Source organism: Myotis daubentonii, chromosome 8, assembly GCF_963259705.1.
Source record: "Myotis daubentonii chromosome 8, mMyoDau2.1, whole genome shotgun sequence".
NCBI lineage: Eukaryota > Metazoa > Chordata > Mammalia > Chiroptera > Vespertilionidae > Myotis > Myotis daubentonii.
The window spans coordinates 81,043,592-81,068,407 of NC_081847.1; the positions used below are offsets into that span (position 1 = coordinate 81,043,592).

Here is a 24,816-nt window from a genome sequence, read left to right on the forward strand (position 1 = left end):
AAAGGAAGAATTCAAGATGAAGTGAAAGACAAAACTAAATTATTAATTGTTTTTCTCATATCTATTCCCGTCTATATCCATTAGCCTATGTGGAATAAAAGAGAGGCTTTTTCTAATTCAATTGTGGCCTGACCCCTCCTGACCTGGACAGAGAGCAGCTGATTGACTATTTTCAGTCATGCTTTATACTCAGGAGTACATCTGCTGACTGGATCTACCATGCATGAAGGCAAATTTAAATCAACCAGTCAGCCAAGACCCTCACCATACCATTGTCTGAGTCCACACTGAGTTTCCATATGCTTTCCTTACTCACTTTATGCTTTGAATCATATAATTTGGATGTTTTATAATAGAGACATACATCTTAAATTTTTAATTGTATTCCAGGCATAGAGATAGATCTTTCTAGAGCTCACTGCTCATTTAAATTTAAATATTTTTTCTCATGATTGTAAAGACCTTATTTTCTCCTTGCTAAAGAAAATAAGCATTTCATGCTTTTTCCAAATTAGCCTCTGGTTGCCATTTACACCTCCCATTTCAGAAGAATGAGATCACCTTGGGCCCTTGCCTGCCATTTGATTAGTTTTTTACTATCTATTTTCTGCCATTTAAGTTTATTGGTGAGAAGTAAAAGGCAAGTTTTGTGGGCCCGTATTCAAGGATAGAAAATCATCCAGCACTGGGGCACTGAAGATATCAATTAGAGGCAGTGTTGGGCCATTCTCTCCTTACTTGACACCTGTCTACAAATGCTTGCAGGCCAGAATGCGAGGAGTCCGCATCTCAGACTGTGGTGTACGTCTTATTAGGAGCCTGACAGTTTGACATTCCTCCATGTTTTCTCATGTTTTCTATTTAAAATGTTAGTATTCTGCTCTAGCCAGTTTTGCTCAGTGGATAGAGCATCGGCCTGCAGACTGAAAAGTCCCAGGTTCCATTCAGGTCCCAGTCAAGGGCACGTACCTCGGCTACAGGCTCCCGGCCCAGGTCAGGGGCGTGTAGGAGGCAACCAATGGATATGTCTCTCTCACATCAGTGTTTTTTTTCTGTCTCTCCCTCTCCCTTCCATTCTCTTTAAAAATCCATGGAAAAATATCCTTGGGTGAGGATTAAAAAATAATAATAATAATAATAATAATAATAATAATAAGTAAATTAAATAAAATGTTAGTCTTCTAGCAATGTTTGTTAAATTCAGTGATGACCAATTATTTATATCTGGGACTGTGGCTATATACTTTAAGTACTTGACCTTTAAGGAACCATCAGTCCACTTAAAGGACCCCCTAATTCACTCTTTATATTGATGGGGTTGGCTGGTGGAACTGAGTAGGTAATTAAGTCAAAGCCAGTGAAGTTTTTCACGTCAGCATGAAAAGACTAAAAATTTATATCAAGATCACTGATTCTGGTCACTGGCACTGTTAGCTGGCTTTGATTTCTGCTTCTGGCAAATAAAGCAGTTGGATGAGAGGAGAACCACATGAGAAAAGGATCTAATGCTGAGGCATAGAGTTTTACTTGAATGATAAATGCTGGCTCCAAACACTTGTCACAGCCTATGGTATGCTGCTTGTAATTCTTGAAAAATTGGAGAACTAAGTAAAATTTTAGATCTATAATATTTACTACTCAACCATAAAAAAGAAGAAAATCTCACCCTTTATAACAGCATGGATGGACCTGGAGAATATTATGCTAAGTGAAATAAGCCAGTCAGAGAAAGACAAGCGCCAGTGGAATATAATGAACAAATTTAAGTAACAAGCAAAATAAACACAGACTTATATGTAAAGAGCAAGTTCCATTTGGGTCTCAGGTTCAATTCCAGCTGTCCATGAGAAAAAAAAACACCTCAGGACCTGGACAACAGTGTGTGTGGTGGTTGTCCGTTGAGGGGTGAAGGGGATAGGAAAAGGTGAAAGAGGGTACAGGGGGGATAAATGGTTGTGGACAAAGACTTGACTTGGGATGGTGAATGAACACACCATAGAGTGTACAGATGATGTGTTGTAGAATTGTGCACCTGAAACCTGTATAATTTTCTTAACCAGTGTCTGTAATATCCCTTCCCCCACACTTAGATCATTTTTGACAGTGGGTAGGATTGGTGGCTAAGGGGGTCATTGTATGACCACCATGTGATTTGGGAATAGGGACTTCTCTGACAGCACCTTCTTTTTCCAAATAGGCATCTGACTCCAATATAAATCATCTGTTTATTGAGCATCCTTATGTACCAGAAACTCTCCCAGGTGCTACTGACACAGTAATGAACAGTACAAAGTCCTCTGTGAGTTTACATTAATTACATTTGTGGATGTGGATGTAGATGAGCACCAATTTTCTCCACACAGAAATAATGAAAAAAGCAATCATAACCTTGATAGATTATACTTATATTATTTGAGTAGAAATTTTCTTGTCATAAAAGAAAATTTTTATTCTGGAATTGTAACTAGAGGAAAGTTGTAAGTTTGTTTTGTCTAGAACATTTTTAAACTAAATAAAGACAACATCCAGAAGATTTTGATTAACTTCTATTTGGTAGCAGTGATACCAGGGAATCTGATAGTATAATATCTTCTTCTTGAGACAAGATCCCTCTATGATTTTTTTAAAAATTACACACTTAAAATAAAATATGAATTTATCATCAGTGAAATTGTATATTCATATTAAAATAATCAACACTAATAAAAGAGAAAAATGGTAATTGGCGTACGAGCTACCCTTTTCATTGGCTAATCAGGGCTATATGCAAATTAACTGCCAACTAAGATTGGCAGTTAACTGCCAACAAGATGGCGGCTAATTTGCATATGTAGGCACAATGCAGGGAGGCGAAAGGGAAAGCAGGAAGAAGCCCCCTGCCACTGACAGTGATCAGAAACCCAGGGGGGAGCTAAGAGCTGGGGGGCAGGGCAAAGGCGGCCCTGGGGCCGCCTTTGCCCTGCCCCCCAGCCATGATCGGAGAATCAGGTGCCTTTGCTGCCCTGGCCAGTGAGAGCAGGAAGTAGGGGTGGAGCCAGCGATGGGAGCTGGGCACGGTCGAAGCTGGCAGTCCCAGGAGCTAGGGGTCCCTTGCCTGGGCCTAAAGCGAAGCCCACGATCGCGGGGCCGCTGCAGCTCTGGGTCCCCTCTGCCCGGGCAGGACGCCTAGGCCAGAGGCGTCAGGCCTGGGCAAGGGGCCAATCCTGCGATTGGAGGGTGATGGGGGTCAACGCCTGAGGGCTCCCAGTATGTGAGAGGGGGCAGGCTGGGCTGAGGGACACTCCCCCACACACACACCCAGTGCACGAATTTTGTGCACCGGGCCCCTAGTTATTTAATAATTTAAGAAAATGTTTTTACTCTCTATATAAATACCAGTAGTTATGTCTAAAAATTAAACAGTAAGAACATTTGTGAATGGTAACTAAAGACATGCACTGGAGTTTGAAGTGGTGTGTGTGTGTGTGTGTGTGTGTGTGTGTGTGTGTGTGTTGTGTGTTTCCTGGTGTGTTAGCATATGTAAAATCCTGAATACAACACAAAATGCTAGTAAGACTTAGTTTTGTTCCTGACCATAAAGCCAGTAACAGAGGAAGCTGGTGATCAAATATTGCTTAATGGACTATTCCACACTTCACAATGTCATTATAATTGCTCTGCAGTTAATTTGAGGTACTCTGTATTTGTTCCATCTACGACTATGCTAATTTCCTTGCCAAACATTATCATACTTCATGTATAAATCCTCTGTCCCAGAAATTGGACATTAGAGCCTCAGCAGGAGACAGAATCCAAATAGCACTTTTGCAAATTGGTTATAGTAGGTGAATGCTTGAGGTTTCTCGGATTTCCTTTTGCTTTGTCCAACAGAGAGGAAGAGTAAATCTTTTCTCTCAGTGGGAAGCCCCAATGCTATTTCAGAAACAGCTGAATTGTGAATATGTAAATAATCTTTGAAGTAGCATTTTATGATCCCAAATACTTAGATGTTTGACTTTTCAGAGATCTTCTGTTCATATTCAATACAACTATTACTTCTAAAAAAGAGGTCTTAAAGATCATGAGTCCAACTACCATCATTTTCTGATCAGAACCAGAAGTGTTTAATGTTATCCCGAAAATGATGTGAGGACTCAGTAGCAGATTAATTAGTGTCTTTTTTACCATAGAAGTTTAGAAATCATTCAACATTAAAAAAAAGAACAAAACTTAGCAAGTTTGCAAGACAATAGAATTCTATGTAATCATACAAAAATGCAAATTATAAATGTCACATTAGAGTTGTAATATCCTGAGACTTAGCTTAGAAAAATGTTTTTGAAAACTGTCAGTTTAAAGACAGAGCACAATAGTAAATCTCAAGGGCTATTTTTCTAAGAAGACTTTGGTAACCCCAGATCTAAGCAGTCTCTCCTGGGAGCTGACAGTTCTTGAACTTCATGTCTTCTGAGGCTGCCTGTCCACATGGATTGCCAGTTGAATTCTCTTAGCATAGAGGGTACTGACTTTCAAAGGAAATCAACCTCTCTCTTCCCAATGTCAACAGCTGAGGTGATAACTATGAGGACCCAAGGTCATGCTAGTCACATGAGAAACGTTTCCTTTGGAAATTTCCATACATAACAATGAAATAAATAAAAGGACCTTAAGGTCTAACAGTTGATAGATTCCAATCACATTTTTTTCTTCATTGTGGCCATTGAAGGGTATGTAGATCTCTTAAGATGTGTAATTCCAGGGGCAGTGGATATCTCATTTATTTTCAATATTCATTCTCTTATCTCACTCCCACTATTAGAGACATTCATTTGACTCTCCTGGAGAGTCCTGTCAATGCATCATGTTTAGGTTACCTGGAATAGTCATTCAGTAACCTGCTATTACTTAGAGATCACAGATTAATTTGTCAATGAGCAAAATGCCTTTTAACTAATTCTAGGGTATAGACACAAAATGGGTAAGACTTGGGTTAAGGGAAATTAGAAAACTTTAACTTTGAAGAGAATAGTCCTATTTGTTAAATGCAATGAGTGCAAGTCACATGAAAGCATCTTGGAACTCCATCTCAACAATTTTCCCTACTTTACAGGCAAATCTCTTTAAAAGCTATCTGTCATTCCAACATCATTTATTACCCCCAAAATTCAGTATACATTTTTTAAAAGTTATCTGTAATTCAAACCTCCACTCCCTCAAGCTTTAGTTCACATTTCATCTAATTGTCAGAAGCTTCTACTACAGACCCCTGGCACTGTTCTCACAAAGCTGCCAAAGTGAATGGCTCAATAGCTGTTAGATCATACCATTGGACTGACTCTAAAGTCAGCTGTGATATTGAATTGCTTTTGTTGCTATTCCATCTTAAATCAGGTAAATGATTGTTTAAAAGAGTCATGGCTGGAAGCAAGATAAAATGAAAACATTGACATTGAAACAGAAAATAAACCCAGACAAATAACTTACATCCTTTAGGTGCTGCTTTTGTAAGTAATATTCATTTCAGAGGTGACACATTGGACTTGATTACACCCCTGATAAAAACACCAATCACTAATGGAAACAAAACAGGAGAGGATGTGGTTGTCAATTAAGAGAACAATAAACTGGAGTTCACAATGGGAAGAGATATAGGAAATATTATGAATATATTGTCATGAATGTTTGTTTTTAAAAGAGAAGGCTGGTGGAATAGCAATAACATCTCATTAGTTTTCATATTGTAGAGTGTTCCATATGGATATTAAAGACCCACAATCAAAGTCACTTAAATTGAATGTAAGACCTTTTTGAAAGATTCAGAACTTATTTGCATATATAGTTTCTGGGACTCTGGCTTAATAATAAATCCCATAACTTTATAATACCAAATAATTCCATATTTTACAACAGGGGTCCTCAAACTATGGCCCGCAGGCCACATGCAAATACAAATATTGTATTTGTTCCCGTTTTGTTTTATTACTTCAAAATAAGATATGTGCAGTGTGCATAGGAATTTGTTCATAGTTTTTTTTAAAAAACTATAGTCCGGCCCTCCAATGGTCTGAGGGACAGTGAACTAGCCCCCTGTTTAAAAAGTTTGAGGACCCCTGTTTTACAAACTTCATAGATCTGCAGGAGACCATACCTGGAAGTAAACTTATTACATTAGTTTTCTGACATGATGATTGAAGGATTTAAGTCCAAGACCAACCCTACCTCCTCCTTATGAAGTGTTCAGTAAGTATCTAGGATGTGTGGTCATAGTAATTCAATGTGTGTTTTTTCTTCAAAATGAACTCTTTTTTTTTTTTTTTACTTTAAATGAAATTATGAAATAAAGGCAAAATGTTAATCTTTGATTTACTAGAATCTAGAAATATTTATGATAGGCTTCTGATTAAAGTATATATTTTTTATATATTTTTATTGATTTCAGAGAGGAAGAGAGAGATAGAAACATTAATGATTAGAGAGAATCATTGATTGGCTATATCCTGCATGCCCCCTACTGAGGATTGAGCCTGCAACCCAGACATGTGCCCTTGACCGGAATCAAACCTGAGACTCTTTAGTCTTCAGGCTGACGCTCTATCCAATGAGCCAAACCAGTTAGGGCTAAAGTATACATTTTTAAACTATAAATTTTAAAATATTTCCATTTCTGTCAGTTGAATTATTTGTTTCCCATCAAAAGCATCATCAAAACTTTATCACACAACAGAGGGACAGATATTTTAAACAGCTTTTAGTAATTGTATGGTGAACAGAATAACACTATAATGAGTTTATTATCAATTAATGGGTTTTGAATAGATTCCAATAATAAAAATGATGATATGCTAGATATCAAATGAAAATGATAGACAATTAATAAATTGAAATGTGTGAACTTTATAAACTCATATCTTGGCTCTTTTTCCTCTATCATGAGTAAAGAGATTGCAATGCCAGTCATTCTCAGTCTTCAATGGTCAAGCTGGGCTGCAGGAACATTTGGAAAATTATGAATCTTAGAAGAGAGAAAGTAACTGGGCACTTAGGTTTTATTGCCTTTTCTTGATTTAATGAAATCTATGCAGTATGTGAGTGGATTGGCAGGTTATTTTGTAGTACATAATGAATGCTAACAAGTTCTGATGCAGAGCATTAATACAACAAATGAAATGAACCAACATAGAGAATAATAGGGGGGTAATGTGTAAATTAAACTAGAAATAATGATGCTTATAAGATTGGCTGTTTTTAATTATTAGGTAATAAAGGGATGTCTGGCTGCCTCCCAAATTTCCTTGGATTCAAAAAAGGTTCAATATAAAAGCATGCAAGAAAGATCTAATATTTCTCTTTGTAAGATCTCAATACCATATTCTTTCTTAAAGGATTGTATAGTTCAAATTCTAGGTCATTCAGCCTTGTTTCTAGAAATAAGTGACAGAAATTGACATGACACAGGTGTTATAAAGTTATGATGTAGACAAAGAATTTTAGTCACAAAAATATTTTATACATCTATTTAAATATAATTTTGTTCCATTTAATTCATCTTAAATTGTGGTTTTAGAGAAAAAGAGATATACTGCAATTGAGATCAATCATACCTCATCAGATATTAGGCTAGATAAAAGCACCCAGAATTTTAAGGATTTGTTGCTGGAGTTACTGAGGAAATCAAATATATAAAACACTAGAGGCCCAGTGCATGAATTCGTGTATGGGTGGGTCCCAAAGGGGGTTGGGGGTGGGGGTAGGGGTGAAATTGGCCCTCCAGGTGAGTGGTGGGATGCCCTTGCTGGGCCAGGATCCGGATCTCTCCCACTGACAATTGCACTGGTTGTTGGGAGCCACCTGGAGGCCACTTTTATACTGGTTCTTCTTTGCAGAGCATCTCGGGAGGGGAAGCAGCTGAGATGCCTGAGGCCGACATCCAGTATCATGCCAGTGGTGCTGGTCCATCAGTGCCTGGCCCATTCTCTGGAAATTGGACCTGCAGGACCACTGAGGGAGTGAGTGGCTGCTGCCAGGTTGGTAGGCCACCAGGATGGGTCAGTCATCTGAGCAGCACTCCCACTGTGGGAGTGCACTGACCACCAGGGGGCAGCTCCTGCATTTAGCGTCTGCCCCCTGATGGTCAGTGTGCATCATAGCAACTGGTCTACCCATCATTGGGTCTTAATGGTTGCTTAGGCTTTTATATATATAGACTAGAGGCCCGGTGCACAAAAATTTGTGCACTCGGTGGGGAGGAGGGGGTCCCTCAGCCTGGCCTGTGCCCTCTCGCAGTCTGGGACCACTTGGGAGATAACGACCTACAGGCTTAGGCCTGCTCCCGTGTGGCAGAGGGCAGGCCCAATCCCTAGGTGCAGCCCCTGGTCAGGCTCAGAACAGGGCTGATTGGGGAGTTGGGGCGCTGCCCCCCGTCATGCACAGAGCAGGGCGGATCAGGAGGTTGCAATGCCACCCTCAACCATGCTCAGGGTAGGGCCGATTGGGGGGTTGGGTCACCGCCCCCTGTCACACTCAAGGCAGGGTCGATGGGGAGGTTGCGGCACCAAACCCTGTCACGCACAGAGCAGGGCAGATCAGGGGGTTGGGGAGCTCCCCCCTATCAGGCACAGAGCAGGGCTGATCAGGGGGTTGGGGCGCCTTCCCCTGTCACGAACAGAGCCGCGTGGATAGGGAGGGTGTGGCCCCACCCCTGTGACACACAGAGCCACAGGGCGATCAGGGGGTTTGGGCGCTGCCCCCATCACACTGATCCCGGTACCGGGAGGCCTCTCAGCTTCGCTGATCCCGGTGCTGGGAGGCCTTGCGGCTCTGGTGATCCCAGTGCTGGGAGGCATATTACCCTTTTACTATATAGGATAGAGGCCTGGTGCACTGGTGGGGGCCGGCTGGTTTGCCCTGAAGGGTGTCCTGGATCAGGGTGGGGGTCCCCACTGGAATGCCTGGCCAGCCTGGTTGTGGGGATGATGGCTGTTTGCAGCTTGTCACACACCCTTCAGGGTGGGGGTCCCCCGTGGGGTGCCTGGCCAGTCTGGGTGAGGGGCTGAGGGCTGCTTTCAGGCTGGCAGGTGACTGAAGCTCCCAACCACTCCTTTTTTTCTTTTTTTTTATTCTGGGCCAGCTTTAGCTCTGGCTCCAGCTCTGAGGCCTCTGCTGCTGAAAGCAGGTATCTGGTTTGTTTGGGTTCTATAATTGAAACACTGTATCAACTCCAGCTCTGAGATCCCGGCGGGCTGAAAGCAGGTTTCTGGGGTTTTGTTTAGCTTCTATATTTGTAACAATGTTTCAAACGGCAAGCTCTGAGACTGGCAAGGCAGGCGGGAACGTTGGAGTCCTCCATCACTGAAGCAAGCAAGCCTCATGTTTTCTTCCAGCTGCCTGGCTGCCGGCCGCCATCTTGGCTGGCAGTTAATTTGCATATCTCACTGATTAGCCAATGGGAAGGGTAGCAGACGTACGCTAATTACCATGTTTCTCTTTTATTAGATAGGATAGCTATTCGATTGATAAGTATTGCACAACTAAATATAAAAAAGAGAAAACTGGTCCCTTTGAGGAAAATAAATACACCTTCTATTCAGAAAAAATAATCTGAACTAGAAATTTATACTTGATGATGTGCACATGCTATTTCATGGTGCACCCTCATTGAGTTTGACAAGTAACATAGGAAGTTCCAGAGTTCAGGTTTGGTTGATTATGTCAAGTGTACTTTCCAGGGTCCAGAGAAATAGGTGGCCAATATATTTTTTTAATCCTCATCTGATGATATGTTTTTATCAATTTTTTTAGATAAATAGATGAGAGAGAGAGAAAGAGAGAGAGAGAGAAACATTGATGTGAAAGAGAAACATCTATCAATTGCTTCCCACATTTGCCCTGATTAAGTATTGAGCCCACAACCTTGGTAGTGCCCTCTGAATTCAACCTGAGACTTTTGAGTGTATGGGATGATGCTCCAACCAACTGAGCCACCCGGGCAGGGCACAGATGGTCAAGTTTAGGAAGTTTCAGAGTGGCTGGCACTTAATATCATAGAAAGTTGGAAGTACTGGCATTATGTTACAGAGGCTTAGTCATAGAGTGTGTGATTACTTTTGAGAAATTGAATCTCTGCTTTAAATGGTGAGTGCCAAGTTGCATATTAAAGAAAATACAGGGACTGGCATTCTCTATCCAGAGTCCCCAATTATCCTTCATCACATACAAACTCCTGTATGTGCTTTGGGTTGGATGTCCTTCTTTCCTCAAATCCATTTCTATTTTAATGGCTCCCACTTATTGGGCTCACAGTTTATTAGACCAACTATCCTTTTAGATAAACTATCTTGCTACAGGCTACTCTCAAAATACTCTCTTCCCCATGTCATCTCAGGTGGGTATATTCTTCCCTAATCTGGTAGTACCATTGACTATACAAAGCCGTAAGTATTTAATTTCTTAACATCCCTATCATGATGAGATACTTATGATCTTTAATATATTAATTCAAAGAGGTCATTACCAGAGGAAAGATGCTGGTTTTGCAATATCCCAACTGAAGAATCAGTGATCTATTTCTTTTAGAATGGGTTGGTGAATGTGCCTTAAACCTAAGGAGAAAAGTCATTTTATGATGGACACATTATTGACAAGATTCCTTTTAAAAATGTATACCACTATCAAACATTTATTCATATAATTACAAAAGATAAACACACACACACTATCTCATGTAACATAAGTAGGTATGTGTGTTGACAACGAAGTGACAGAGAAATGCAGCAAGAACATTAGATTGTATTGCTAGTTATACTCTATTACCTTTTATACTCTCATGTCCCTACTTGAGTCACCATTCACTTATTTAGATTTGCCCTTAGCTTATGAACTTGTTTTGTTTTCTACAAAGGACACACATCTCAAGAGATGAAACCTCCTCCAATTTTCTCCAAATGGTCAGACTCTTTTCCTTTAGTTATCATTAAATATATTGACATGCTTAGGCATTGTGGTATTATGCATTATGCTATAATGCAAAGAACTGGGTGATCTGGGTACCATTTTTGCTACCACTGAGATTACCACACAATTCTAATGTGTCTGTTTCTCTATGGGGAAGTGCATATGGTTACTCAGACAATTCCTTATCATTATTCCATTCTAAAAAACAACTCCCAAACATAAATTTGAATCAAAGTTACCATTAGCAAAAGTGCATAGAAAAATATACCGAACAATAATAATTATAATTTAGTTTTTATCTTCTTATAGGTAAATTGTTTTTAATAGTATTTCCTAGACAGTTTGAACTCTATTTGGTAAAAACCTTAGCTTTTTGCAATTCTTTAAAGGTTTAGAATTTTGCCCTCTTAGGTGTTTGCTCTGTAATGGCCAAGGTTATTAATATGGAATTTTTTACTCGCTCAATTTTGTTCCACATTCCCTTAGCTATGTTTCCAAATTGGAAAAAACAACAACAACATAAACATCAAATTTTAAAAATAATAAAGATAAATCATCTCACCTCTATATTAAAGAATGGGTCAGTTGCCTGGAGTATAATTGTAAGAGGGATACTAAAATATCACAAAAATAGGCACAATGAAGACATTTATATTCACCATAAGTAATGTTCGCTTTGTAGTTGGAAGGTTTTGATAAGGCTTTTAGGAGAAGGGGAAGATGGAACTCTCCAACAGAAATACTCAGCTCAAAACTGAAGGATGATCTATGTCTTAAAAGGAAGAAGATCTGGATAACTACAGAACTTGGATGTGGTGAAGTCCAGGTTATGGGGACAGAGCTGAATGATCAAGTGGAGACCCCACATGGCACCAGCTGTCCTTTGTCTTTGCCTTTTTCTGATGCTGCACTCAGTCTCAATTCTGAATTGAATACTCATATTTTAAAAGTAGACACTTGAATGTATATCAAACCTCCCAGATATTTACAGTCTTTTTCTGAATTGTAATATGATCATATATGTCCATGTTAAAAACATATAAACAAGTATTATGATCTCTAAATAAGTTACTCAATTCATTAAAATATTCATTTGTATCTCTTTTACATGGGGAATAAAAACCCCATCCAATTTCCACACAAAAATCTGTGAGTGGATATTTATAGCAGCTTTATTTAGAGTTGCCAAAGTCATGATGCCCTTCAGAGGGCGAATGGATAAACTGTGACACATCCAGGCAATGGAATATTATTCTATGCTAAAAGGAAATGAGCTATCAAGCCATGAAAGGACATGGAGACTGTTTAGGTGCATGTTACTAAGTGAAAGAAGCCAATCTGAAAAGCCTACAAACTATATGACTCCAATAATACAGCATCCTGGAAAGGCAAAACTATGGTGACATTAACAAGATGAATGGTTATCAGAAGTTAGGAGAAAGGGAAGAATGAACAGACAAAGCACAGAGAATTTTCAGGGCAGTGAAACTATTCTGCGTGATACCGCAATGATGAATGCATGTCATTATACATTTGTCAAAACCCATAGAATGTACAACACCAAGAATGAACCTAATGTAAACCACAGACTTTGGGTGCTAATGATGTGTCAGTGTAGGTTCATTGACTGTGACAAACATACCTCTCTGATGGGAGATGTTTATGGAGGTGGGGGTGTGAGGCTGTGTCTGTGTGAGGGCAGGAGGCTCTATGGGAATACTACTTTATGCTCAATTTTCCTTGAAACCAAATAGTACTCTAAAAATGAAATATATTAAAAACAGCAAGCCTAGCTGGTGTGGCTCAGTGGTTGAGCATTGACCTATGAACCAGAAGGTCACAGTTTGATTCCTGGTTGGGGCACACGCCCAGATTGTGGGCTCGATCCCCAGTGTGGGGCGTGCAGGAGGTAGCCAATCAGTGATTCTTTCTCATCATTTACGTTTATATCTCTCTCTCTCCTTCACCCTTCCTTTATGAAATTATATATATATATATATATATATATATATATATATATATACTAAATAACAATCCTATTCATTGCTGATGGCCCAGATCAGTGTTATCTCCCACCAAAGTTCATGTTGCCTCCCTGACTCTACACTCTGTTTTCCTTTTTAAACTTTGTAGTGCATCTCACCTGGAGTACTAACTCAGACCTTAGTATTCAGTGGTTCCCCTTGTCTGCAGTTTTATTTTCCATGGTTTTTATAACCCAGGTCAACCATGGTCAGAAAATATTAAATGAATAATTCCAGAAGGAGAAAAATTAATACGTTTTCAATTGTATGCAGTTTGAGTAGCATGATAACATCTCATGTCCTCCTGCTCCATCCCTCCTAGACATGAATTATCCCTATTCCAATGTATCCATGCTATATCCCCTAACCACCCATTAGTCACTTTGCAGGCAACTCAGTTATCAGCTTGAATGTTGGGGTAAGGCAGTGCTTGTATTCAAATGAACTCTTATTTAACAATAGTGGCCCCAAGGTTAAAGAACCTAGCAATTCCGGTACACTAAAGAGGAGCCTTAAAGTGGTTCTTCTGAGTGAAAATGTATGTATGTATAGAACAAAACATGGAGTTGGTTCATTAAGTAAGGAACCATGTTATAAATGAAACACTACTTTTGAAAAACATTTTTGTGTTATTGCTAGTAGGGAACCTCAAAATATCTGTAAGGAAGATGGAGGAAAGAAAGAGGGAATCAAAGATAGAAAGATCTATTGTCTTCATTCTATCATGGTCTGGTGTATCTTTCTTTTATTATAACTCCTTTTTTATCTTTTTTTCTCTCAGTCCAAACTCATATTCATAAAAGTGTTTTAGCTCATTAGATTAAAACAAGTGACCCTGAAATGTGAATGAACCATAGGATTAATCTCTTTAAGAGATCTTTGCATCAAACACATCAAATTTCAGTAATTTACTGATTGAGAGACTATGAGCTGTGTTCAGAAGAGCAAGCCTGAGAGAGCTCTTTGTCTCTGTCAAAGGCTGAAGGCACTCAGAAAAACAGCACAGCTCCACTGAGCTCTTGCAGCTGAACATCACTCTATCACATCTCTGCACATCCTGGGTGTCAGTGACACATGAAAATGGGGAAAAGAAGAGGCGTTGCCATAGTCAAAGCAGTGAGTGCTTTATAAGGTTGCTGGCAAAATAAAAACATTCTCTATCAAAAAGGCATTGATGTCACACACAATGAATTTCGTGGAGGCCAAATTCCAGCAGAAATCAACAGAAAATCAATGGGAACCTAATCATCAACAAGACACATGGAATGATGTCAATCTCCAGTGCAGAAAATCTTATCTAAGAAGTAAGCAGCATACAATGGCCTGGAGAGAATCTCACCACTTCCTGGGGTGTTAAGAACAGAATGAGCAGAGCCACATTTAAAGTAAACATGTAATAGTTCCATCAACGTATGAGCTGGATTGTGATAATAAATGAAATACATCTTAAATGTTTCTGAAACTGGTAAATAATAGACTTTGAAATCAACTCTAAAGAGGAAATAAGATAGGCAGCCTTATAGAGTAAAAATTAAGATTAAATAGAGATTGAATTTGTAATTATAATCAATTCATATAAAATTACACTGTTTTATGTGGAAGAAATGATACTGTGGTATGATAAGGCAATCACACTTTTTGGAAGGTGTGTTTTCTATACATAGAGATAATTTTGACAAGTTTTTAGAAGCTGTTTATGTGAAAATGTTCAGGCACTAATCATAATTACACTGTGAAAAGAAGCAGTTTCAGCAAAGGGTTAAAGGACTTCAAGTTTTACCACTCCAAGTAGCTAGCTTGACAACAAATGCAGGTGTTTATTCAGTCTGTTCTCAGGTTATGAATATCCTACTTGAGAAGAGAAGACTGAAGTGTACGTAGAGGGATGAAGAGAGAGAGAGCTTCCCTCTTATCCTCAATGAGGAAACCTGCAGATCTTTTTGCACTGAGGAATTAGGTTTTGGCATTTTAATCCCATGCAATCAGATGTAGGATGTGAATGGGGAACTTCTCTTAAACCTTTTCACCACACTTCCATCTTTATGATTTCAGTGATTCTCTTTTCAGCCATAAATACATTACCTCATTTCAGGATACTCAGGTCCTAGATTTCACATCAATAAAAATGTTTCCTTACTTTCTGACATTAAAGACAATGAGCAAATATGATAGATTCTTGCTATCGAATTATAATTTACGGAAAATGAAACGTCTTCCTCCATATTATAATTTTAGGAGTTCTAATTGAATTCTATTCAAAACATATTTTTATCTACACTTCCTGCCTTTCAGTCTCCAAATTTGAATCATTTGGGGATGGAAGGATATTTGAATATAGAATCCAACATTAAAGTAACAGTGTTTATAGCACCAAAGAAAAAAAGCATTGAGGGGTACTATCACTGGACTCTTCTGATTGAGTACATTTGAGAGGTGAAGGACTTTAGCTGAGATTCTAGACACCTAGATTCTTGTCCAAGATTTTCACTAAATAGTTGTGTTAACTTAGGAGTGCTAATCACCTTTCACAAGTCTCACTGCCCCTTCTGTCCATTGCAAAGTCTGAGATCTCTATTGATTGACATAAGAGATTTCTCAGTCACTAGGTAGATTGGGAGAAGCAATTTTCAGAACGAGGTGTACTTAGTAAAGCATGAAAAGTTACACAAAAAGGTTCAGAAAGGTACACAACAAACTGATAACTGTTTTTTGTTTATTTTCCTGGTATGGGAACCAAAATGGTAGGGGATTGAGTGGGTTCAGTGTGAGATAATCAAAGACACTCTAATGAGTTTTAAAGTTTAAGTAATATCTCTGGGGTTTTTCATATCTACCTTAGAGTCAAGATTTAAATGAGTCAAGGTTATTCCAGGCCAGACAGTAGTTTTCAGTAAGAAAAAAACCCAAAAAGCACACCTGTGCTTTTAGTGAAATACCTTTTAGTGAAAGGGTTTCTTCTCATGGGATTGGCCATATCTAATACCATAGTATCATCTTCTTGGTTTAAACTTCTACTATAGGCTTCCTCAAAAAGATAAATATGTTATTAAACAATTCTTTCCCTTTTTCAAAAATCAGTGTTGATTGATTCAATAAGAAAATATGTGGAGTGGATAAGAGAGATTAAGCTAAGGCAGAGCAGCTGGACAGGAAAGAGAAAGTTTGAAGATGTTAGTGAAATTAAAAAAAAATCATGAAGTTATATCACAGAAAAGATAGCAAGGGGGCTGACCGATCTGAACCAGGAGGTCACAGTTCGATTCCTGGTATTCCAGGGTTGAAGGCTCGATCCCCAGTGTGGGGCGTGCAAGAGGCAGCCAATTAGTGAGTCTCTCTCATCATTGATGTTTCTGTCCCTCTCTCCCTCTCCCTTTTATTGATTCTGAAATCAATAAAAATATATTGGGGGAAAAAGATAGCAAGGAATGGAATCACAAAGTACAGAGAGTTTATCTTTATCGGTGACTTTCATAAATGAAGCATAGAACTCCAAACATTCTGAAGACTTTTTCAGCAGATCCCTGAGGTTAAACAAAGCTACTTTCCTACATTTTAAAGGTTTTATGTGCCTTTTTCACTGGTACCTGTATTGATGCTGCAAAACCCATGCTGGGTAAAATGGCTGGTGCTTTAGCATAAATCAAGACAGTGGCACCAAAGAAAACTAGTACTATTGTATTCTTTCTACCACATGCTCACATGATCAAAAATGACAGTTTAATTTAAGAATAAACTTAATGAAGCAGTAATCATTATTAATTTCATTAAATATTGACCCTTGAGTTGACATCTTTTTAATATTTTGGGTAATGAAATGAGAAGTATGAATAAAGGACTTTTGCTGCTAATAATGTACAATGGTTGTCGAGTTAAAACCCTTACACAGTTGTTTGAGTTATGAGATGAACTAGCTACATTTTTATGGAACACTATTTTTGCTTGAAAGGACGATTAATAGATAAATGATAGTTACTCAGACTTAAATATGAGGCATCCATTATCTTGACAATTAAAGCAATGAAACTTTCATTTCAAGGAGAACAATGGACAATATTTGTGGCAAATAAAATTTGAGCTTTGAAGTAAAAATTATAATTTTGGAAAACTTATGTCCTTTCCCATGAGTTTAACAATTTACTACTTCTAAAAAAGTTTTCAATGAAATTGATAGTAAAATTAATAAATATGATGTTTTTGTATGTGTTACCATTTGGAAGATCTGCATAACTTAGTGAACTAATATTTTCCAAAAGAAATATCATATTCATGGATTGGAAGACTCAACATAGTAAAAATATCAATTCATCATAAACTAACCTATATATTTAATAAATTTCTACAAAAATCTTGAGTTTCTTTATAGATGTAGAGAAGTGCATAGAATTATACACATACACACAAATGAATATTTGTATAACTGGCAAAATTTAATAACAACAATGGATTGAACCAATATCAATTTCTTGTTTGTGATAGTATTCCATAGTTGTGTAAGATATAAACACCAGGGATGCTAAGAAAAGAGCACATTACCTTTTCTACATATGTTTTTGCAATTTCCTGTACCTCTATAATTATTTAAAAATAAGGTATATAAGGGAAATATGGATTTATGTAATTTCTTAAATGTGTGGTTCGATAAAGTTAAAATATTCCCAATGTGCAAACTGCAAATGCTTCTCTTTTAGACTATTTATAATTCAACATATAGGTATTACTCTCATTTTTAAAATATATTTTTATTGATTTTAGAGAACAAGAGAGAAGGAGAGAGAGAAAAAAACATCAGTGAAGAGGGAGAATCATTGATCGTCTGCCTCCTGCATGCTCCACACTGGGGATTGAGCCCATAACTCAGGCATATGCCGACAGGAATCGAACTGTGACTTCTTGGTTCATAGGTCGACACTCAACCACTGAGCCACACTTGCAGGGCTTGGTATTATTCTTTTGGATTTACAGAATTGCCTTGGTCTCTCATTTCCCATACCTATAACTATGTGTGTGTGTGCACACACACACACACACTGACACTGATTTATTATGTACAGAGCCTGACTGAGAGCTGAAGAAAATTCTCTCAAACATCAGAATTAGTCCAGGCAGGATACCTAGGAAAGGGCATGGAGAGCTGAAATCTTAGCTAAGACAACAGAAACATGAAAAATGTTGCCCACTTGGTGTTTGTTTTCTTTAGGGAAGATCTTTTAAGTGATTAGTTTGAAAACTGATGAGCTCAATGTAAGCAATTTTCCCCACTGCCCTTCTTCCCTAGCATTCATGGCTTGTGCAGACTCATAGACCCACAATCCATTTCCTACTCTTTAGATTTACTCCTGCTGGTCCTTCCTAAAAGAAGTAGCAGCATTCGCCGGATCCTTCCTGCCCAGTCAGGATGCCTCTCCATTTGGCATCGTCCTTCCTCAAAAAATGCTGCCCACATCATCTATTCTAGTTCTCAACAACAATTGCACTCAATGCACAATGCCATATTGTTCAACATTTTGTTTTATTGTTTAGTATGGTTTTCTGCCCTATTCCTATGTATAGATCCTTTCTGAGGAGAATGAAAGTCCTTGAGGAGAAAGATTGGCTTACTCATTCCATCACCTTGCTCCAAATCTGCCACTACTCTGCAAGGATAAGTAAATGCTTCATATAATTATAAATAGGTGTTTTTTCTTAATACTGTGATTCTTGATCCACACAGCTTCCATAGGCCCCTCTCAGTACAGGAATGGAACTATTTTCACTAGCTATTTCACTGAAGAATAAACAGAGGCCGTTTCACAATCCACAATCAGCATTCAAAGAGTTACTCAGGCTGTGCAGAGCAGATATTCTAAGCTTCAAGCTGAGTATTAAGCTGCAATCACCAGTAGACTGTCAGTACTGATGGTTTTGTCATGGTGCACCTCAGGATAGAACAGTTTGTGGTCTGGAACTGATGTCAAACTTTGCTAATCTATCTCCCAAATCCCTGGAACCCATTTCATTATGAGCATCATTTTTATTTGCACAGTTGGTCAGGGTTTTGCAAAACCAAAAACTGGAATTATTCCCTTCCACTTCCCAGGTGACTGCAGAAAACAATAGTAGGGACAAAGACTTGGAAACTGAGGGACCTAATGTTGTCTGGGACTTTATAAAAGGCTTTAGAATAGACTGGGTGGACTGTGGACACATTATTTTGTTGAATAGCAAACAGTGCTCTTCAGTGGCATTGACCCTCATTTCTTTACTCTTACTTTTCTTCACATTCTTGCCCCGCCCCCCCCCAACTTCTGACTTGCCCATATCCTGGAATTCCACAATCCACATCCAAACAGTTATCATTCTGACCCTTCCTGATTCAACTTGACAGTAGAATGCATTCGCTCATGTCCCATTCTCTGAGGAACATGCTAAGATCCTAAAGCTGATAAAACAACAACAACTCACTGATGAAAAATAACAATGGTTTGCAAGTCAACATTATAATATTATGAGATTTTCCAATCAGAACACTGGGTAGTGCCTCTCAACTCTAACTAGCCCTGTTATCTCGACCAGGTTACTGGATGCATTAAAGAGTCAGTTAATTCAGGTATCATTCAGGAATCTTTTCATGGGCTTGTGGAAAGGAATACATACAATTATGTGTGGTAAGTGCCTGTCACAGAGCCTTCCAACTACTAAATGTACCATCAGCATTGTCAGTGTCAACATGAATATTGCTCTCTGATAAAATACTAACCTTTAAACAGAGCCCTTCAATATCTCAGCTCAGATTGGAAAATGATGATAAAAACATCAGGCACTGAGACTCATTTATTTTCTTGTTAGAAAGGGAATGAGTATTAACTAAAATGCACTAGGAATGCAGCCATTACCAACTATACCAAGCAAACATGGTAAGAAATGGCTTTTATTTCCATTTCTTTCAATGTAGACCAGGAGAAGGAAGAGCTGCTGGGTTGGGATCCCACTTCTCTGGATCCCAGCCCTAAACCAAAACCAGAATGATTTCCCCCAGGCTCTGTGAGAGTTAAAATTTGTTAGTCTAGGAATCTTCACAAAAGTCTTTTGGGCGAGAGATGAAGCAAGTGTCAGCATCTTTGCTTTTGTTTTTAGATGAAAAAACAACACACCTCACCTTTAAATACTGATGTACTAAAAGAGGTATGCATGATCTGGAGTGTAGTCTTAATTTTGTTACAAACAGCAATAGTTTCTTAAAATCAATTTCTGTCAATAACATTTCAAATATCTCCATTATCCATCATATGCTTGTCTTAAAACTACACAGGGCAGTTCTACGATTCAACTAAAGTGTGCATTGAAAGCATTTTGAAAAGGAAAACCACAAAACAATTATAGGAATAATTATCTCCAGCACAAACACCACAGCCAGAAGCCAAATTTGCATAGCAACACATCATTACTGGAGACCTGGGTACATGAACACTTTTTAAAAGATTATAATTTGAGTTTTCATGGTTATTGCACTTTCTGTGACTACCTTGTTTACTTTATTTAATCTAAAAGGAAAAGTCTGTCAAATCTGCAAAATTACTCAATGTATTTTTTGGTATTTGTTTCAGTGATATTTGTGATGCTGGGGATTCACATCACTGCTAAAATGTAATTAACCGGGCTGATAGGGGTCCTCTTAAATATCCCTTTGGGACATGCAAATGACCACTACTAAGCCTGGGAAAGTAGGAGTAAGGCCAGGGGAGTGAGGTGAAAGCCAATGCCAACCAGTGTTGGAATCATGGAGAATAATCATTCTAGAAATTAACCTGATTAACTTTTGCTGGAAGTTTTCCTTATGTTCTCAAATTCACTTGCTTTCTCAGTTACAGCTCTCTTGACTGACATCCAATTAAAGGTTTATATTCTCTAGGAATTCTGGGTAATGCAATAACAGTGGTCATGTGATCACTGATGGTACACCTGCAACTCAGGGTGCTCCCTCATGCCACTCCCAGAATTCCTAAAGAAATAGTAAAACATCCCTTTCCTTCAGAGGAGTATCTGAAGCTTTCACCACTAGACCTATATCTCTCTGCTTCCTTTCTGTCAAGTGTCTGAGAATAGATTCATATTTAGCTAGTGAGAAAAACTTGAATTTCTATCCCGTAGTAATGTAACCATATTACGCTAAACATTGCTGGAGAAAGAGAAAGCAATAAAGCAAGACAGAAGAACAGGTGCAGAGGAATCAAACAAATATCAGAGCTCCTAAAAAGCAGTTAGCCTCCATTTTAAGATGCTTAGGCTTCCAAGTAAAATATACCAAAAAAAAGTCATCACAAAAATGCATTGCAGAAAATCACAGGAATACTTTTCTATTTTAGGCATAAATTCATAGACATTAGCTCCATACGATAACTTTTCACTTTAACTTAAAATGCATTAGATACAAAAATCCAAATGTAAAAATACTTAATGTAGGAGAAAACTAATTGCTTTAGCGGAGATTCTCACCTTAGCAAAGGTCTTATTAGCAGGCTACTTTAAGACATCTAACATAAACCAGTTCAATTTTAAAGTCAATGCAAATAAAGTTGAAGCATCTCAGATTATAACTAAGCCACTCGATTTAGAGAATTGGATTTACAAAAATTTGATTTGCATGTAACTGTTCCATAATGTAACTGCACAAAGTGAGTCATGGCAATGAAATTGTGAAATGGTTTGTCTGAACTAGGTTTTTGTTTTTTAGTCTCTTCAGGAGTCCTAAGGACAGCTGAAGGATTACTCAGTAGACATCTGAGATGAGGCCATCATGGTTTGCCCATTAGGCCCTGATAGTGTCTGATGACATGAGAATAAACTGTGATGCGCCACATGAACTCTGGTAATGGATCTCAGTCTAAACTAGACATGGATTCTGTGTTATCAATTTTGTTTGCTTGGAGAAATTGTGAGACTCTCTGGGGCTCACAGTGATATAGCTGGGGCAACTTGAAGCAAATTCATTTCTTATTCAACCTGAGATGCTGTTGCTTGTTCTGATTCTGGAAGGTGGCAAGGGTTCTGTTTTGCTCAATTTTTCATGAAACAATAAAAAATCCCAAACATGGTGATTTAAACAATTCCATGTTATTTTCCCAGGATTCTGGAGGTCAGAAATCCAGGCAAGGCTCAGCTGGGAGGTTTTCCTGTTCCATCGGATAGGGTATCTGATGAGGTAACAGTCAGATAGTGGTTGATGCTGGCACATGCACAGTGGTCTTGCCCACGGATCTGGTACCTTGACAGGGACAACCATGAGACTGGATGTTGCTTTCTGGCTCTCTCCAGTGGTTAGCTTGGTCTTTTTAAATAGCAGCTAGTCCCTAATAGCAGGTGTTTCAAGTGGTAAAGGAAGAACCTGCTTCACTCTTAAGGCTCAACCTTAGAAGTTATACTGTACTCTACTGCTTAAGATAAATCACAGGACCAGCCCAGATCCAAGAGGCTGGGAGAAGAAGCCTCCTGATGGGGGAGTGAGTGGTAAGAACACAGCAAAGTTACATGGGAGATGGGACATATTGTGGTGGCTAGCACAAAATACCACAGAACCTCCAAGATTTCTTAGAAAAGTCATGTGCATCACTTCTTCCTCAGAATTCTCCATATGAACCTTGGAAAGCAGCCATACTTGGTACTATTTGTCCGAGGAGGAAAAGACAGAAGCTAACGGATAAAATTGGCACTCACCTGGCGGAACTGTTCCAGGTCAATTTTGTTGCCCACCAGCACCAGGGGTATTTCGTAGGTGTGACGGACCTGAAAAATGAGCTCTTTAAACTTGGCAGCCTCCTGGAATGACTGGCGGTCGGTGACAGAGTAGCAGACAATGAAGCCCTCCCCACCTCGCATGTACTGCTCCCGCATGGCTGTGAACTCTGCCTGCAAGCAAAGAGCAAAATTGGGATACAGTTTAAGACAGCGAAGCCAATACACACCACTAATAAAATAACTCGTCAAAAGCAGACAAATTATGAGACTTAAGTGTTTGGGTAGACAGTGTCTAAAAGTGTTTCTGTGGGTTTTGCAGTAGAGTAGCACTATGAGGTCTAAATATCTGTAATAATAAAAGTGTAATATGCTAATTAGACCGGATATCTTCCGGACGTCCTTCCTGACAAAGTCGGACCAGAGGAAAGCCAGCCTGGGTCCTGGCTCCCAGCTGCCTGTGGGCAGCCTGGAGGAAGCCAGCCGGGTCCCGGGTGCCGGAGGAAAGCTGGTGCTGGCAGCCAAGGGGAGGAAGGCTGACTCTTGCATAAATTTTCATGCATTGGGCCTCTGGTACCATTATAAAAATAATGTTTTAAATTGTTCAGAGCATTGATCTTTAGTCATAGAAGATTTAAGAGATCTCAGGGGAGATATGTTAAATAGCAGATTCACTGACATAATGGTAGGATTTTATATATAGAAATTATATACTTTTGATAGTGTTCTATTTAATTACTTAATTTTAGGAAAATAGATCTAAATATGTATACCCCAAACATTAAAACATAGAAGAAATAAAATTTCCCTCAAAATTTTGGAAACACATTAGCATTTAACATTGATACCCCTGTGATAGAAGGAAGTTATTAGATAATTGCAGACCCATTTATATATATGGGTATTCGTGTGTTTTTTTCCTTTTAATCTTTACTGTTGAAAGTGTTACATAGGTCTTCCTCTCCCTCCCCTCCCTTTAACCTCTTCCAGCCCTTATTTGGGTATTCTTAGATTTCTCTCTTTGAGGGGCACAAACAGAGGGATCATGATGCTGAGTCATGAGTCTATTTTTACATTCTGTCCATTGCTCCTTCCTCTTCTCTCCCTGCAGGGGACAGAATCACCTTCCACAATATATCAGTGTCTCATCCTGGGGATATTGCTGTCTTAGGTTTTCATATTGCATCCCCCTGAACTACTGAAAAGTAGTTCTGGCAACTGAAAAGTCAATATTAGGTTTGAATTGTGATCTAAAAAGTTTCTCTCAGTCTGAAATACCTGTTTTCACTCACTATTATTCTGGATTTATTGTTAAAGTCACAAGAGCTAATTAGGTTCATGCAATGGGAAATATAAAATTTAGACTCTGCCTGTGGAACAAGCCACCCTAAACAATAAAATAGAGCACCACAAGAACAAATTGTGAATTGGACAATTTGTGAGAGAAATAATCAAAGAAAGAAACATTCACATGAACTTGAGCTGTATTTCAACCATGAGGCAAAGATGTGAGTTCTCCACCCGGGAAAGGGTTTACAAGAACTACTAAAATTTTCTGCTCAGAGTAATTGTTTAAACAAATGTTCATTTGATTTAACGTGACTTGTCTTTTGAATGAGAACATTTACACAGATCCAGAAATTTTGGAAAACTAGAGAAAGTAATAAAGTTAATAAGGTCCTGAGTCAGTTCATGAATTTCTTAAATTGTTTTCAGTCAAATGGAATGGGTGCAAACAGCTTCCTTGGGATCCACCAAGCATTGCAAGGTTGTAAGAACTTGAGCCTAGAGATCAAAGGAGACTTGTCCATGGATGGACAGCCAGCTAACAAAATGTTGTTTTGAAATATTCATGTTCTCTGACTCTCACTGTACCAATTTACTTAGTATTAAATTTTACTTGAGGTTAATCCTAAATTTTGCCATGTGAGTCAAATGTACAAGCACAGGAGACACAAATCTACTTGGTCTCAATTTTCTTTGTCTCCAAAAATGTCTGAGGCCCTTTGTTGTCCTGACATTCTCTAATTTTGAAAACCCTATTTCTCTGTCAAAATCTGATAGGTGATATGGATCAACTAGAGAATTATGGACTGAAATTACTAAATGATGTTTCCCAAACATATAATTAGTTTTCAAATAGAAATGACATAAT

The 24,816-nt window shown here is 38.5% G+C and overlaps 1 protein-coding gene across 1 annotated transcript in view; it reads right to left on the reverse strand.

Annotated features, from left to right (window-relative positions):
* The window catches only part of RIT2 (Ras like without CAAX 2), a 250,155-nt gene that overhangs the window by 92,833 nt on the left and 132,506 nt on the right, over positions 1-24,816 (reverse strand). The window contains exon 4 of the mRNA XM_059704925.1: positions 22,644-22,835. Coding sequence (XP_059560908.1) covers positions 22,644-22,835 — 192 coding nt within the window. The remainder of the gene's footprint in view (positions 1-22,643; positions 22,836-24,816) is intronic.